The sequence below is a fragment of the Salvelinus sp. IW2-2015 genome, linkage group LG8 (assembly GCF_002910315.2).
Source record: "Salvelinus sp. IW2-2015 linkage group LG8, ASM291031v2, whole genome shotgun sequence".
Classification (NCBI taxonomy): domain Eukaryota; kingdom Metazoa; phylum Chordata; class Actinopteri; order Salmoniformes; family Salmonidae; genus Salvelinus; species Salvelinus sp. IW2-2015.
The window spans coordinates 34,585,577-34,601,961 of record NC_036848.1 but is presented as its reverse complement, the minus strand read 5'-3'; the positions used below and the strand labels follow the sequence as shown (position 1 = coordinate 34,601,961).

The 16,385-nt window shown below is 49.4% G+C and overlaps 1 protein-coding gene and 1 pseudogene across 4 annotated transcripts; both read right to left on the bottom strand.

The window, feature by feature from the left end:
* Positions 1-403: 403 nt before the first annotated feature.
* Positions 404-3,734, bottom strand: LOC111968229 (myozenin-1-like). 4 transcript variants are annotated; one of them, XM_070444901.1, is made up of 5 exons: positions 3,357-3,734; positions 2,035-2,201; positions 1,864-1,939; positions 866-1,046; positions 404-697 (listed from the first exon to the last, which is right to left on the bottom strand). In XM_070444901.1, exons 1-5 carry the CDS (start codon positions 3,436-3,438, stop codon positions 535-537), a joined length of 669 nt encoding a protein of 222 aa, XP_070301002.1. In that variant the 5' UTR covers positions 3,439-3,734; the 3' UTR covers positions 404-534. The 4 variants fall into 4 exon arrangements, with proteins under 4 accessions (XP_070301002.1, XP_070301003.1, XP_023849544.2 ...); XM_070444902.1 differs by having other exon boundaries at positions 1,864-1,936; positions 3,357-3,730; XM_023993776.3 differs by having other exon boundaries at positions 866-1,049; positions 3,357-3,630.
* Positions 3,735-8,441: 4,707 nt separating this feature from the next.
* LOC111967803 (synaptopodin 2-like protein) overlaps positions 8,442-16,385 on the bottom strand; it is a 10,519-nt pseudogene continuing 2,575 nt past the window's right edge.

The following is a 16,385-nucleotide window of genomic DNA, read 5'->3' as shown; positions in this document are numbered from 1 at the left end:
GTATGACGGATACTGGTAGCAGAGCAGACCTGATTTCAATGTTAGGGTATAAATGAAATGGAAAATAGCAGAGTCTCATAAGGCAGGATTCTGTACACGAAAGGTTTATTGGTAAAACAGTTAATCCAGCTACATTCCTACTGTCAAGTTAATTGTCTTATTATCATTCATACTTTCTTCCTCCCTCATCAATCATCATCCCTTCATCCCTTCATCCATCACATACCTTCATTTCCCTCATCCTCACCATCTACCTTCTGTCTCTTCCTTCTCTCTCTTCACCATGTATGTTTCATGCAAATAAAACACCATAACATATGTGTGTAAAGACAGCCTGGGTTGGGTGTGTGTGTGTGTGTGTGTGTGTGTGTGTGTGTGTGTTGTGTGGGTGTGTGTGTGGTGTGTGTGTGTGTGTGTGTGTGTGGTGTGCTGTGTGTGTCTACAGCTCATCCGTCTCTCGTCAATGTTCTAGAGGGCAACAGCAATGTTGTCCAGGCTCCACGTGGATGTGTGAGTTTGTCCTCTCGGGTTACATCATCCCACCGATGGGGTGAGGCTTGCAACGAGGGCGCGGGACCTAATGTCCCCTGCAGGGAGTGGGAGGGACTCCGCCTCCACCTGGGCGAATGGGATCTCGGGAGGCTCGAAGTTCAAGTGGCCTCCCCCGTTCTCGGAGCCGCCATAGGGCAGGGCCGACCTGTCAATCAAATATTAATATCATAACGTACAAAATACATGTCTGCATAGTCATAAACGTATCAGCAGTAACCTGCTGAAGGTCTTGAATCTGGTTATTTTCGACAGGTGTGTATGTGCATGCGTGTTTGTGTGCATATGTGTGTTGGTGTGAATGTGTGTGCGTTACCTGTTGAAGCTCTTAAACTTGGGCATTTCGTGGGGGGGGTGTGGTCCAGCCATGCAGTGGTGCATGGTGGCAGTCAGAGACTCGTCTCCCCTCATGGCCCGTTCCCATGGAGACACATAAGTACGCACATACTGCTGCCTCCTCTTCTCTTTCTCCGCCTCCTTATCCAACACCTCCTCCTCTACTGTGGGGAAGATAAACATGACATCGTCTCACTGTTTTTCGCTTGTGTGTAAGTTTCCCTGGTGCTGACGTCAGAACACGCATCAATACATATGAATGTCAAATAGTTTTACATGCTTGAGGTGTGCTTGATTTATACTGAACAAAAATATAAACGCAACATGTAAAGTGTTGGTCACATTTTTCATGAGCTGAAATAAAAGATCCCAGAAATTGTCCAAACGCACAAAAAGCTTCTTCTCTCAATTGTTGTGCACAAATGTGTTTACATCCCGGTTAGTGAGCATTTCTCCTTTGCCAAGATAATCCATGACAGGTGTGGCATATCAAGAAGCTGATTAAACAGCATGATCATTACACAGGTGCACCTTGTGCTGGGGGACAATAAAAGACCACTCTGAAATATGCAGTTTTGTCACACAACACAATGTCTCAAGTTTTGAGGGAGAGTGCAATTGGCATGCTGAATGCAGGAATGTCCAGCAGAGTTGTTGCAAGATCATTTCATGTTAATTTCTCTACCATAAACCGCCTCCAACATTGTTTTAGAGAATTCGGCAGTACATCCAACAGGCCTCACAACCGCAGACCACGTGTAACCACGCCAGCCTCATTCTGATTGGTTGCACCCCTACCCAGTCATGTGAAATCCATAGATTAGGGCCAAATTTATTTATTTCAATTGACTGATTTCCTTCTATGAACTGTAAAATCGTTAAAATCTTTTAAATTGTTGAATGTATCGTTCATATTTTTGTTCAGTACAGCTTGGTACAATAGAACTAATTGAGAAGTCCTAAAAGTGCAAAGCCTACCATGCTCAGGTTCAGGCTCGGGTGGTGGGGCCATCATTTCACAACCCAGGGACGGAACTAGGCTCTGGAGATTCTGCTAGAGGAGACAGGACACACACACACACACAGCCAGATCAGCACACACACACACACATGTACCCTTACACCACCCCCCACCCCCCTCTCCCCCACCATATTCTCGTTGGTGACGATGAAGCGCTCAACCCTCTGTTGTCTCCTCCTGAACATCTTGGATCCCTTGTTGGTCATAAGAGACAATTCCTCCAGCATGGTGTCTTTAGGAGTCTTGATCTTAGTGCCCAGATCAAACTCTGATGCCTCGGGGTCCGATTCTTCATCTGTAGAAGGGGGAAACACAATGTCATTGAATGAGATGACATGTACTGTCATTTACATATCCCTGATTGCATTGATTCCAATGCTAAGTTCACAAAGCATCACAGTCCCACCTTTACTATGTAAAGTGATTTGAGCACTGGATACGGGCTAAATTAATCCATTCAATTATCAATCAATATTCTCTTCCCAGACCCATATCACCACTAACTCTTTCACCCCCTCCCCCATCCTCTAGTCTAAACTCCCAACTCATAAGCACTGTTGACCTGAAAGTGCAGATAGCTGCGAACAACATGGCGAAAATTCCAACTTAACCAATATGAGAGCAAGGTGGAAATATTCAAATGTTACATGGTCCTTCTGTCTCTCTCTCTCTCTCCCTATTCCCTATATCTATTTCTCTCTCTCCCTATTCCCTATCTCTCTCTCTCTCCCTATCTCTCTCTCTCTCTCCCCCATATCTCTCTCTCTCTCTCCCTATTCCCTATATATCTTTCTCTCTCTCTCTCTCTCTCCCTATTCCCTATATCTCTTCTCTCTCTCTCTCTATCCCTTATATCTTCTTCTCCTCTCTCTCCCTATTTCCCTTTACTCTCTTTCTCTCTTCCCTCTCTCTCTCCTCTATTCCCTATATCTCTCTCCTCTCTGATAAAATGTCAAATGTGTTTTACAGATGCTGGCTGGTCTGCTCTCGTCCCTGTAAAACGTTCTACTCATCATCCGCTACACACTCTCTGATATCACTCATAACACCTGGAGCCCAGCCACACAATATACACACACACACACACACACACACACACACCACACACACACAACACACACACACACACACACCACACACAACACACACACACACACACCCACACACACACACACACACACACACACACACACAAAACATTGCTGGGAGCTGGCAAAGCAATCCTGTGCTGAGAGCTGTAGCTTGCAGTACCTTGTAAATCAGGACTGTGTGTGTGTGTGTGTGTGTGTGTGTGTGTGTGTGTGTGTGTGTGTGTGTGTGTGTGTGGGTGTGTGTGTGTGTGTGTGTGTGTGTGTGTGTGTGTGTGTGTGTGTGTGTGTGTGTGTGTGTGTGTGGTGTGTGTGTGGTGTGTGTGTGCGCGTGGGTGTGTGTGCGCGTGCATGCGTCATACCGTCCTGGGTGATGTTGGTCAGATCAGTAATGATCTTGTTGGCCTTCTTCCTCTTTGGGGGGGCGGGAGTTGAGAGAGGCATGACTAGAGCCTGCACCAATCAGAAATACACAGTTCAAATCAACAGCCAATCACAGAGCGATCGTGACATCCACTAATCCCAATCAGACTGATAATGATGATGATGATGATGATACATGACTGACCCGATAAGGAAAGGTTTTAGGTTTCTAGGGAACCATTACTCTGAGGCTCTGGGCCTGTGGGTCTATATTCCATACTGTAGTGGTGTAATTTGTTTAATCTGCTGTAATTGAAGCTCCTGCTGGAATCCAACACCCTGTAGCTATTATTACTACATGTTCCACAGCAGCTCTGTTGAGTGCTACTGTCACCACTACCACACACACACACACACACACACACACACACACACACACACACACACACACACACACACACACACACACACCACACACACACACACACACACACACACACACACACACACACACACACACACACACAGGGCAATTCCACAGTGACAGAGTAATGCTGAGACTAAGATTTCTCACTTTAAAATGTATGTCAAACTATTTGACCAAGAAGGAGAGTGATGGAGTGCTGCATCAGATGACCTGGCCTCCACAATCACCTGACCTCAACCCAATTGAGATGGTTTGGGATGAGAAGGGCCGCATAGTGAAGGAAAAGCAGCCAACAAGTGCTCAGCATATGTGGGAACTCCTTCAAGACAGTTGGAAAAGCATTCCTCGTGAAGCTGGTTGAGCGAATGCCAAGACCGTGCAAAGCTGTCATCAAGGCAAAGGGTGGCTAATTTTAAGAATCTAAAATATAAAATACATTTTGATTTGTTTAACACTTTTTTAGATACTGCATGATTCCATATGTGTTATTTCATAGTTTTGATGTCTTCACTATTATTCTACAATGTAGAAAATAGTAAAAATAAAGAAAAACCCTTCTATGAGTAAGTAGCTGTGTCCGAACTTTTGACTGGTACTGTATATAAAATGGATTGCCTATATTGTACACAATAAAGACAATCAATTACAGGTCAACATTTAAATATTGCTCCCGCTGAGGTGGGAGAACGCCAGGCTTATGGAGCTCCTGTTGGGTTAGCGTTGGGAAAAGTCCCCCAACTTCAGGAGAACGTGAGCCTGAATGTCTGGTTACCCCAAGCAGAAGGGACTCCTGTCCCGCTCACTATTCCTGTTTTAGCTGCAGATAAATCCCACCGGAGGACAACAAACATAGTCAGTCAGCACATTCCCAAACATCCCAATTCCCAAAACACTCCGCTCCTCCTCTAGAAGTCCCCAGATAATCTCTCTTTCCATTCATTTTTTTTGCAGACGCTTTTCTCCAGAGGTATTTACAGGAGGAATTAGGGTTATATAGACACATTTTTCACCTAAGTCAGATGGGGATTCAAACCAGCGACCTTTCGGTTACTGGTCCAACGCTCCTAACCACTAAGCTACCTGCCGCTCATCAACCTCACATTCCTAACTCACTCTGTTCTGATGGAACATGGAATGGGAATGGTTTCGGGAACAAGCAGGTCAACAGCATAGTTTGCATTCACTGACCATGTCGTCCTTCAACTTAGTACCCGATGATTTAACACGGGGCTGTCAAAGGTGTATCGAGTAAGTGTTGAAGAGTTTATCGGTCAGCCAGCGTTGCATAATCCATGCAGCTACTAGCTGATGTGAAACGATGCCGTTGATACATTTATTCATTCATTTTATGATGTGATATGATACGCTGCCATATGGTGGATGACACATGATTCACACTGACGGGGACTTCTCTGCCTGGCACAGCACAGCCTAGCACAGTGCAGGCCCTGCCTGGCATAAACCCATGTTCAATCAACTCTCCAGTTGGTATATAGCTCAATTCACTCCCTGCCTGGTAGCTTGATCCTACCCTGGTGACATTTAGACCTGTATCAGTCCTGCATCATTTCCCTATTATCACAACAATATAAGCCACAGACATGTACTGCAATTGTGTAGATTGTGTGTGGTGTGTGGTGTGTGTGTGTGTGTGTGTGTGTGTGTGTGTGTGTGTGTGTGTGTGTGTGTGAAAGACTGTGTGTTGTGTGGGATGCGTGGCAGTGATGTCACAAACTCAGCCTTACCTCAGTAGGATCTCACGGAATTGAGAAGAAGGAAAGAAGGAAAGAGTTGAAAGATCAAAGAGTGTCAAGTGCCTTCCCCTTCCTCCAACCAAGAGGGAGTGACCATAGCACAGGAAGGACTGGGCTAAGAGCCTGGGTGGTGGGTGGAGGTTAAGATTTCAGGGGGCTAGGAGCTTTCTAAGGGTTACGGAGAGGACTGATACTATCTCTCAGATGCTCCTCAGGTCTATGTTATATAAGACACAGAGAGAGAAGAGCAGGAGAAGAAAAGGAGAGAGAGAGATTTTAAGTGTGTGTGAAAGGAGGGAGATAAACGTAATAGAGGAGTAGAGAAAGATAATTCCTTATCCCGTTCCCTCCGCTCCTATGAGCAGTGTGTTTCTCACCATACTGAAGTTGTCCAGTCCTCCTTCAGACAGGATTTACACCTTTAGAAAACGGTGTCTTGTCCCATATCAATCAGATCTCTGTTACACAACTGACCACCAAGAGAGCGAGAAGGGGACTGGGAATGAGAGTGAGAGTGGGGGGACGGGACATAGAGTGAGAAGGGGGAGGACGGGGACATCATGAGGTTGAAAGAGGGGGGGAGAGAGACGGGGACATAGAGGTTAGGAGGGAAGGGGGACATAGTAGAGATGAAAGAGGGGGAGAGACGACATAGAGAGTGAGGGGGGAAGGGGACATAGGAGAGTGAGAAGGGGGAGAGAGACGGGGACATAGAGAGTGAGGGGGGGAGAGAGACGGGGACATAGAGAGTGAAGGGGAGAAGGGGACATAGAGAGTGAGAAGGGGAGAGAGACGGGACATAGAGAGTGAAGGGGAGAGAGACGGGGATAAGAGAGTGAGGGGATGAGAGGGGACATAGAGAGTGAGAGGGGGAGAGAGACGGGGACATAGAGTTGAGGGGGGGAGAGGGAATAGAGAGTGAAGGGGGAGAGAGACGGGGACATAGAGAGTGAGGGGGGAGGGACATAGAGTGAGAGAGGGGAGGACGGGGACATAGAGAGGTGAGCGGGAATGAGAGTGAGACATAGGGAGAGGAGGGGTGGGGGGGGAGGAGACGGGACATAGAGAGTGGGGAGGAGGGGAGACGGGGACATAGAGGGTGAGAAGGGAGAGAGAGTAGACGCATAGAGAGTGAGAAGGGAGAGAGAGGGACATAGGGTGAGGGGGGAAGGGGGCATGGGTGATAGGGGGAAGAGAGACGGGACATATAAGAGTGAGAGGGTGAGAGAGACGGGGACATAGGGTGAGGGGGAGACGGGGACATAGAGAGTGAGAAGGGGGAGAACGGGGACATAGAGAGTGAGAAGGGGAGAAGACGGGACGTGTGAGGGACATAGAGAGTGAGGGGGGGAGAGAGACGGGGACATAGAGAGTGAGAAGGGGGAGAGAGACGGCTGTTTAACAGTCTGATGGCCTTGAGATAGAAGCTGTTTTTCAGTCTCTCGGGTCCCAGCTTTGATGCACCTGTACTGACCTCGCCTTCTCGATGATAGCGGGGTGAACAGGCAGTGGCTCGGATGGTTGTTGTCCTTGATGATCTTTTTGGCCTTCCTGTGACATCAGGTGGTGCAGGTGTCCTGGAGGGCAGGTAGTTTGCCCCCGGTGATGCGCTGTGCAGACCTCACTACCCTCTGGAGAGCCTTACGGTTGTGGGCAGAGCAGTTGCCGTACCAGGCGGTGATACAGCCCGACAGGATGCTCTCGATTCTGTAAAAGTTTGTTAGTGTTTTAGATGACAAGCCAAATTTCTTCAGCCTCCTTCAGCCTTCTTCACCACGCTGTCTGTGTGGGTGGACCATTTCAGGTTGTCCGTGATGTGTGCGCCGAGGAACATAAAACGTTCCACCTTCTCCACTATTGTCCCGTCGATGTGGATGGGGGGCTGCTCCCTCTGCTGTTTCCTGTAGCCCACGATCATCTCCTTTGTTTTGTTGACGTTGAGTGAGAGGTTATTTTCCTGACACCACACTCTGAGGGCCCTCACCTCCTCCCTGTAGGCCGTCTCGTCATTGTTGGTAATCAAGCCTACCACTGTAGTGTCGTCTGCAAAGTTGATGATTGAGTTGGAGGCGTGCATGGCCACGCAGTCATGGGTGAACAGGGAGTACAGGAGAGGGGTGAGAATGCACCCTTGTGGGGCCCCAGTGTTGAGGATCAGCGGGGTGGAGATGTTGTTTTCTACCCTCACCACCTGGGGGCATCCTGTCAGAAAGTTCAGGACCCAGTTGCACAGGGCGGGGTCGAGACCCAGGGTCTCGAGCTTGATGACGAGTTTGGAGGGTACTATGGTGTTAAATGCTGAGCTGTAGACGATGAACAGCCTTCTTACATAGGTATTCCTCTTGGAATACCTATGTAAGAATGGGTTAGGGCAGTGTGCAGTGTGATTGATTGCGTTGGGGCGGTAAGCAAATTGGAGTGGGTCTAGGGTGTCAGGTAGGGTGGAGGTGATATGATCCTTGACTAGTCTCTCAAAGCACTTCATGATAACGGAAGTGAGTGCTACGGGGCGATAGTCGTTTAGCTCAGTTACCTTAGCTTTCTTGGGAACAGGAACAATGGTGGCCCTCTTGAAGCATGTGGGAACAGCAGACTGGGATAGGGATTGATTGAATATGTCCGTAAACACATCAGCCAGCTGGTCTGCGCATGCTCTGAGGACACGGCTAGGGATGCCGTCTGGGCCGGCAGCCTTGCGAGGGTTAACACGTTTATATGTTTTACTCACGTTGGCTGTGGTGAAGGAGAGCCCGCTGGTTTTGGTAGCGGGCCGTGTCGGTGGCACTGTATTGTCCTCAAAGCGAGCAAAGAAGCTGTTTAGTTTGTCTGGGAGCAAGACGTCGGGGTCCGCAACGGTGGCTTGATGTTGGTGACATAGGTAGAGACAGACAGACAGACAGCTGGAGAGTTTCACGTCTAGTTTTATTTCTCTGAACCACAGAATAACAACTTAACAGCTCGCATATCAACAATCAGACAAATCATCACCACTACCTCCTACCTCCCGTCCCTTCCACCCCTCACCTCCCTTCCTTATAACAATAAAGGGTGCACTTTATGAAGTGGGGAAAACATCTAACAACTGCATCCTGATGTACTACTGTGCAATACTCTGACACAATCATATGAAGCCCCCGACCCCAAAAAAACGGCTATTTTATAATATTCAGAATAAGAATATAATCACAATAATCATGACAATAATAAGTACAATATAGTTGTAACGGAGTCAGATCTCTATTTCAGATTCAGGCCTTTATGTGACCAACTGGGGTTTGAACCGGGGCCGTCTTCAATCCACGAGATAGTGTTAGCCCGCCGAGCTAAAGCCACAATGGCAGCACACAGCAGGCATATAGTCCATCCTAGTCTTTAACAGATTAGCATATTACCGAACAGTTTGTCTCTTAGAGAGGACTCTTATTTCCTCTCCTCTAATCCCTCCTCTCCCTCCTCCCTCGCTCTCTTGTTCCACAGGCTTGTCTTTAGCACATCCTCCATGTATCAGTTTATCGCTCAACTTCATTCTTTATTTTCACCTTTATTCTGTCGACCCCATCGCTTTAAATAAACTTTCTTAAACTTCACATCGTGCCCCATTTTCTCTCCCTGTCCATGTCTTTCTTATTTTAGATCACTTTTTTATCTTTCTGATTGTCATTAAATACTTATTTTACATTCATATATTTATACATATCAACTAGATCAACAACGTGTATCGACTATACATCAAACAATATTTTTTACGAAGCGAAACAGAGGTGGTCAAATGATCATAAGAAGAAAAATGATGAAATGCGTGGTGTGATCCAAGAGTTGCAATAGTGCCCAAACAAGAAATCAATCAAATCCTGCAATGCACCAAACTAACATCTTCTTTGACGTGACAAAGACCAAAAACCAAAATCACAACAGAATGTGGGGGGATTTATATTCCTGTCATTTCGTGCCAATTCATGACCTGCAACCTCAGTGCGTGGTGGATCCGGGGCACCAGACACTGGGTTGCAGACCCAGGTTAGAGGTGCTGAATCTGGGGCGAGGCACTCTGGAGGGCTTGGTGGAGGCGGGGCGAGGTGGGGTGTGGGCAGGAGGACTGAGATCAGGGGCGCTCTTAAATTGCCTGTTACCCTGTTGAGGGGCGTGGGGCTCGGAGGGGTAGGGGTGAGTGTTAGCAACATGGGCAGAGGGGAAGCTAGGGAGCTGAGGGAGGGGGGCGGTGGGGGCTGGAGGAGGAGGGACCCACTGGGACTGAAGCTGGTAGGGGGTGTTAGAGGGGGATTGGTAGCAGGAAGTGGCTGTGGGCAGAGGTGAAATGATATCAGACCTCCACAGCGGTTCTCCCAGTGTGGTCGCTGACCGTGGGACAATGATCGTAGGGGAGGGGCCTGTGGGAGGTGGCGTGGAGAAGCGCTTGATCTCATACACACGTGGCGTCTTGATTGGCCCGTAGGAGCCGCCAGTCATGCGCGGCTGCTGTTGATAGGCCTGTGCTTGCTGGGGAGTCCCGCCCCCGTAACTGAAGAGGGAGGAGTTTAGCTGGTAGGGCTGGTGACTCATAAAGTCCAGAGCCTTGATGCCTTGAGCCTTCTGACCCCCAGGAGCGTCTTTTTGCCCCGCTGGTCTCCCACCCTGCCCTGCAACCCCCGCCCTCTGGCGCTGGGCCTGGGGAGGGCAGGAGGGGGAGAGGAGGGGGTTGTAGCTGATGGGAGGGGGGGCTCTGCAGCTGGAGGAGTATCGAAATTGAGAGGGGAGGGAGGGGGTGGGAGAGGGCTGGCGGGGGTGGCCGGGAGAGGTTGGGGTGAGGAGGGGTTGCTCTCCACCACATAGCGTCTCATCCTGCTTTGCCTACGGGCGAACAGCTGACCCCCTTCCCGCTAACTGGGGTACCTGTGGGGGCCTGCGTTTTAGGGGCCACAGGAGGGGGCTTGGGCCTCTCCGGGCCTGCATAAAGTTACAGGCTCAGCCCCAGCCTCAACCAGTCCTCTTCAGGGCCAGACTCACCTCCAGTTCCACACTCCCACTCCTCACTAGGCCCATGGAGCGGGACCGGGACCGGGGGTGGACCCATCCTGGTTGGAGCGTCCGGGTTTTGGAGCAGTTCGAGCAGGGCCGGGTTTGGGAGACACGTCCTTCTTGTTCTCACAGACGGACGGACATGGGCTTCTTGTTGCTGCGACGACGTGCCTCCGCAAGTATGCCTGTTCTGGAGGCGGGGACAGCGATACGCTGCTCACGGGAGGACAGCGAATCAGAGGATGGGGGCTGGGCAGTGGAGGGGGTCGCTATGCGAACATAGGGTTGAAGGTCAGGGGAGGAGGGGGTTGGGTCTGAGAAGGGGGTGGGTGAGAGTAAGGTGTGGGATAGGAAGGAGAGAAGGATTGATTAAGAGAAGGAGGAGCAGAGAAAGGCTGGGCAGCCACAGCAGAGGATGGATAGACTGGGGCGTCAGGAGGAGGAGAGAAAGGTTGTCGAGGAGGAGCAGAGAAGTGTTGAGTGGGGGCAGGAGGAGGTGGAGAGAAAGGTTGAGGAGCAGTCAAGGAGCAGAAGTGTTGGGTGTGTTGAGGAGGATGATTAGGAAGAGAATAGGGGGCAGAAGAGGGAGAGAAGGTGGCAGTATGGACAGAGGGAGGAGTGAAAGGTTGAGAGGGAGTGTAGGTAAGAGAGAAGGGAGCTGAGGCCGAAGAGGGAGGAGGAGAGAGGATGGCTGCAGCAGGTCTAGGGGGGATGTAGAGTGAGGTACTGGAGACCGCTCTCCTTGCCTGGGGCCCCCCTGAAGGGCGAGGAGGGGCAATGGTCACCATGGATACCGCAGCGGTGGGTTTGGAAACCATTGTTACGGCAGGAGTGGGCTGGACGGGTCGAAAGATGACTGGGGTGGCTGGAGGGCGAGATGGGGCGAGGCCTGAGGTGAAGGGGCATGCCGTGCGGTTATGGATCCCTCCAGGCGGGTTAGGGTTAGGGTTTAGGTCAGGCTGGAGGATAGGTGTGTGAGAGGGGGGTGTCAGAACCACACTGGCCCGACTCACCCCTACAGGGCCCCCGTTTGACAAACCTGCGGCCGGGGAGGGGTTAGGGGCGGGGTTATAGGCGACATGGGTGGCCATTTTCCTTTGCTGCTCATACTGCTCTGTCTCTTTCCCCTGATAGGCAATGGAGTCCAGCCCTGGGCTCTGATAGGCCGGGGCATTCGTCACAGAGCCCTGATTGATTGACACATTCATCTCTGGGCTCTGGTAAGCCGAGGAATCCAACCCTGAGCTCTGATTGGTTGGTGTTTGGGACCTTGAGTTATAGGTGGATGGACAGGCGGAGCTCCTCCTATCCAGCAGGTCCAGGTATCCGCTGTCCCAGGTGGGGTCAAAGGTTCCAGCGAAGCCCTCTTCATCCACCTCTGAACCCGAGAGGAAGGAAATCCCCTCCTCCTCCTCTCCCTCCGTCTCTCCCCCAGTCTCAGGACCCACCTCCCCCTCCGCGCGGCCGAAACAGGTGAGGGTGTACTTCTTGGCACGCTGGCGTCTCTTCTTGAACATGAGAACCCCTTTGGAGTTGGAGTACGGAGCGTCGGTGAGCAGGGAGGCGATGGAACGACATTTAGTACGAGCCTCTTTCACCTGCTTCTCTACCACACTCTCTCCTCTCTGCAGCTCTGGGAGACATGGGGAGGGATGTGAGGAGGGGGGAGGAGAGGGAGAGAGAGTAAGAGAGGACAGAGGATTAAATACAGGAGTGTCAATTGGGTATGGCAGTCGCCATATCATAGCTCAACACCAATGATTTAAAATAGGCTATTAAAATCATTCCAATCTCGATTCAAATGCAAATGCAGTTTAGCCGTATTTGTTTGTATGTCTGGCTTTATATAGAGCAGAGATCTATAATTAATGACAAGATACTCATGTCTCTGCCCTAACAATGGGAGTCGTTGTCCCAAAGGCGGGAAGGCAGGCGACAAGCTCAGGCCAAATAAGCCCATTGAAACAGATTGGGTTGATTTTGGACAGATTTTGACGAGAATGAAACCTCTTGCTTCGCTTCCTTCTCTCTATGGAGAGCGCATCGATGCAGCTGCAGGGAACAGTGGGACTTTTTCTCAACACATTGCAGAGGTAAAGATGGCTGTAGTAGATGGCTTTGGCTAGGTAACTGCCAAAGCCATCTGACTTAACATGAAACTAAACTGGAGTTTTAATCCCGGTGCTGAGCTAGTGCATCGAATGTTAAGTACCCTTTTGACAGGTGAGTTAACTAACAGCAACAAGGTGATAATGGCTGGAGTCAATTTTGCTTGTTTTTGCTGTTCTCCAAATTGCATTTTAGAGTTTGTACATTTTGTAGATAAGCAGTAAATGCAGTCACTTTTTTAAGAAATCCCCGTCACTTTGCCATACCCAAGGTTTAGCTGAAATGATGCCCCTGATTAAATAAGTAACTGAAATGAATAAGAAAGTTCTGGTTAGAATTATGTCTGTGATCAACAGAATGACATCATAGCATCTGGAATGACACCATGATAGGTGACACCATCAACAAGTAGGGAGGGGCTCAACCCTGACAGACAGGAGAGTGTGCTGGGGGGCTCAAAGCTCTAAATTCCCCCTAGTCCCCAGTTGAGCAGCGACCTGTTAGACTGTTGGTCAGTGTCCACATCCCTGTCTGCAAGGGCGTAACTTTGTGTTGCATATTTGGTGGTCAGGGTTAATGGATACCGGGGTCAACACCTTTCTAGAGGGGTTCGGGGACATGCCCCCCCAGGAGACTTAAAAAAAATAGCTGTGAAATGGTTGTTCCTGGTGAATTTTGAAGAGAAAATACAAAATATTCATGATCTCATCTGAAATACCAATAATGTCCGTATTACTTTTGAACTGTTGGTCTAATTCTAAGGCTGTGTTTACACAGTCTGCCCAATTCAGATTTTTTGCCAATAATTGAGAAAATATCAAAATCAGTTCAGAGAGTCACCACCATACCCCTTTAAATGCCATAACCGCTTCTGCTTATTTGTGTACCCTTCACCACGCTTGGCATGTCATTTTGTTTGTAGAATGACTGTGAGAAAGTCAGTTCTGGCAACTTTAACTTCAAAATGAATGTCCAGAAATGAGCCTAACAACATATCGGTCTATATTATCAGGCTGCTGTATTACTTAGCAATAGGCCTTATCACCTGTAGTCCAACTGATGCAGCATAGTGCCAACAAATACATAGACTGAAGCATGGGGTTCCCCATCTGTATTTGTGCTAATCATTAACTAGATCAGCGCTTCCCAAACCTTGTTCAGTCATGCCCCCCTTTCATTGTGGGGGAACATCCTTTGCACACCTGTCTGGGCACACGCATGCGCATGCACACACATACACAGTCTATCGGGTTCTCCCCCTTACATCACCCACCTCACATACGCGCAAGGAATGTCCACACAACAACCTTGTAAAAGGTGTGTGTGTGTGTGTGTTGTTCTAGGTCGTCAAGAACAACTTACTCATTACTCTTAGCTGTGTGTGTGTGTGTATTATGAGAAAGGGCAGGTCACTTGTCCCCTCAATCAACAGTCTGTCACTATTGTCTTTGTCCAAGATGTAACCTTGCCTGAAACCTGAAGACTTGCATTAGCACCTCAAACTAACGCCTAGGCTTTAGCTCAGCAGGCTAAAACCGTGCTTGGGATGAAAATCAGTGAGTCACAACCAACTGCTATAGTTCAGGGTGAGGTAGACAGCTGTGAGACCATGTAGTCATCTAAGCAGGTCAGACATATGTCTAGCTTCATGGGAAGAATGTTGTTTTTCACATAAAGTATCCTTGAAACGTTGTTTACAGATTCAAATAATATAAATAGGGTATATATCATTGATCATGTAAATAGGGTATATATCATTGATCATGTAAATAGGGTACATATCATTCATCATGTAAATAGGGTATATATCATTGATCATATAAATAGGGTACATATCATTGATCATGTAAATAGGGTACATATCATTCATCATGTAAATAGGGTATATATCATTGATCATATAAATAGGGTATATATATCATTGATCATGTATGCTGCCCCCTCCCCCATTGCACATTCAGCTGTGTGGATCACTAAATGTGAGGTCAGTTGTGTCCGTGTGTCCATCAACGCTAGATGGGAATGCTAGCTGCCCAACTATAAATAGTCTGGAGGAGACCAGGGCTTAGAATACTGACTGGAGAGACTAAGGGGCAGAAATAGGAGATGAAAATAGGAGATGAAGGCTTTGATTCATAGGATAGACAGCAACTGGAAATATCTCTTCCTCTCTTCCTCCCCCCTTCCTTCCTCCCTCTCTCTCTCTCTCTCTCTCTTTCTCCCTCCCTCTCGCTCTCTCTCTCTAACAACCCCCTCCTAGCTGACCACAAGGTGAGAGGCTGAACTTACAGCAGAACAACACCAGAGGGGGTCCTATCACAGCTCAGACACCTTTACTCCCACACACTCTTAACACTCAGACAATCCACAGGCTTCGCAGAGACCGTTCAAAGCAGCCCGAAGAGTTCACGTGTAGGCTGTAGTGTGTATAGTGTGTAGGGTATCTGGTATAGTGCACTCACTGGCTTGCCTGGCCTTGTCCTTGTACGTGGTAGATAGATCATCACTGACTGGGGTCAGCTGGGCGCCCACCATGGGAACCATCTGTCGGCTGGAGCCCAGCATCATGGCACCTTTAGCCCGCTCTGGAGACACCAGGGGTGAGCAGGCCAGACCCACACACAACCCTGCCTCCTGGAAACCACTGTCTCCCTCTCCCTCCGCCTCTCTTCCCCCCGTCGGCTCCCCCTGATCAGGATGTGGGACGGGCTGGGCTGGGTGGGTCCACTCTGGCTGGGACTGGGGGGGTTGGGGTTGGTAGACCACCTCCCTGCGTGGTACTCCAGGTTGAAACCCCCCTGTTCCCAATCCTGTTGGTTGCTCCCACTGTTGGATCACCCCGTTTCCAAATGTGGGTAGTTGCTCCCAGGGCCCCTGCAGGGAAACCCCTCCATCTGGAGCGCTCTCATACCTGGAGGAAGAGAGAGAGAGAGAGGGATTGGATAGGTCAAGATGTCATGGTACAAACCAGGAAGCAAGGTTGGGGATGATTATTGTCTCGTACCCGCTCAACTCCGAGGTCTCCTCCTCCTGCTGCTGACGACCTGGAGAGCGTGTATGTGGAGGTGTGCGTCGCTGACGGCGGTGTGTGTGTGTGTGAGTGTCCGCGTCACTGTCCGTCTCTCCATAGTAGGCCTCACTGTCAGGGGGGGAGGTGATGGTGAGGCAGGCTGGCCCGTCAGTGGGGGAGAGAACTGGGTGTGTCGGTGTGTATGTGTGTGTAGCTATATGTGTAGGTGTACGACCCGACACGGCCACAGTGTGGACCCCAGACCTAGACCTGGAGACAGAAAGAAATGGAGAAAGATAGTCAGGCTGTGTGTGTGTGTGTTCATGTATGTATCTGCTTTGCGTATTATATACTTGTATCGGTCTAGTGTAGGTGTGTATTTGCTTGCATGTGTGTGCGTGCGTGCGTGCGTCTGTGTGTGTGCTCTGACCTCTTGATCCTGAGGTTGAGTGTGTGCCGGTGGGAATCGATGAGGGTCATGGCCTGAGCGTGGCTGAGCTCGGCACACACACGGTCGCCAATGGCAACCAACTCATCCTCCTCCCTCAGGCCAGCCCTGCATGCCTTACTGCGCCGTCGCACCTGCAACACACAACACACACATTAACATATACACACACACAGCCTCAATCCAGCAGCATGGAATCACAGGGGGGGACAACTCAGTTATGAGTTTATGGGGTGTGAGGTCATCATCGCTTCTGGGATATGA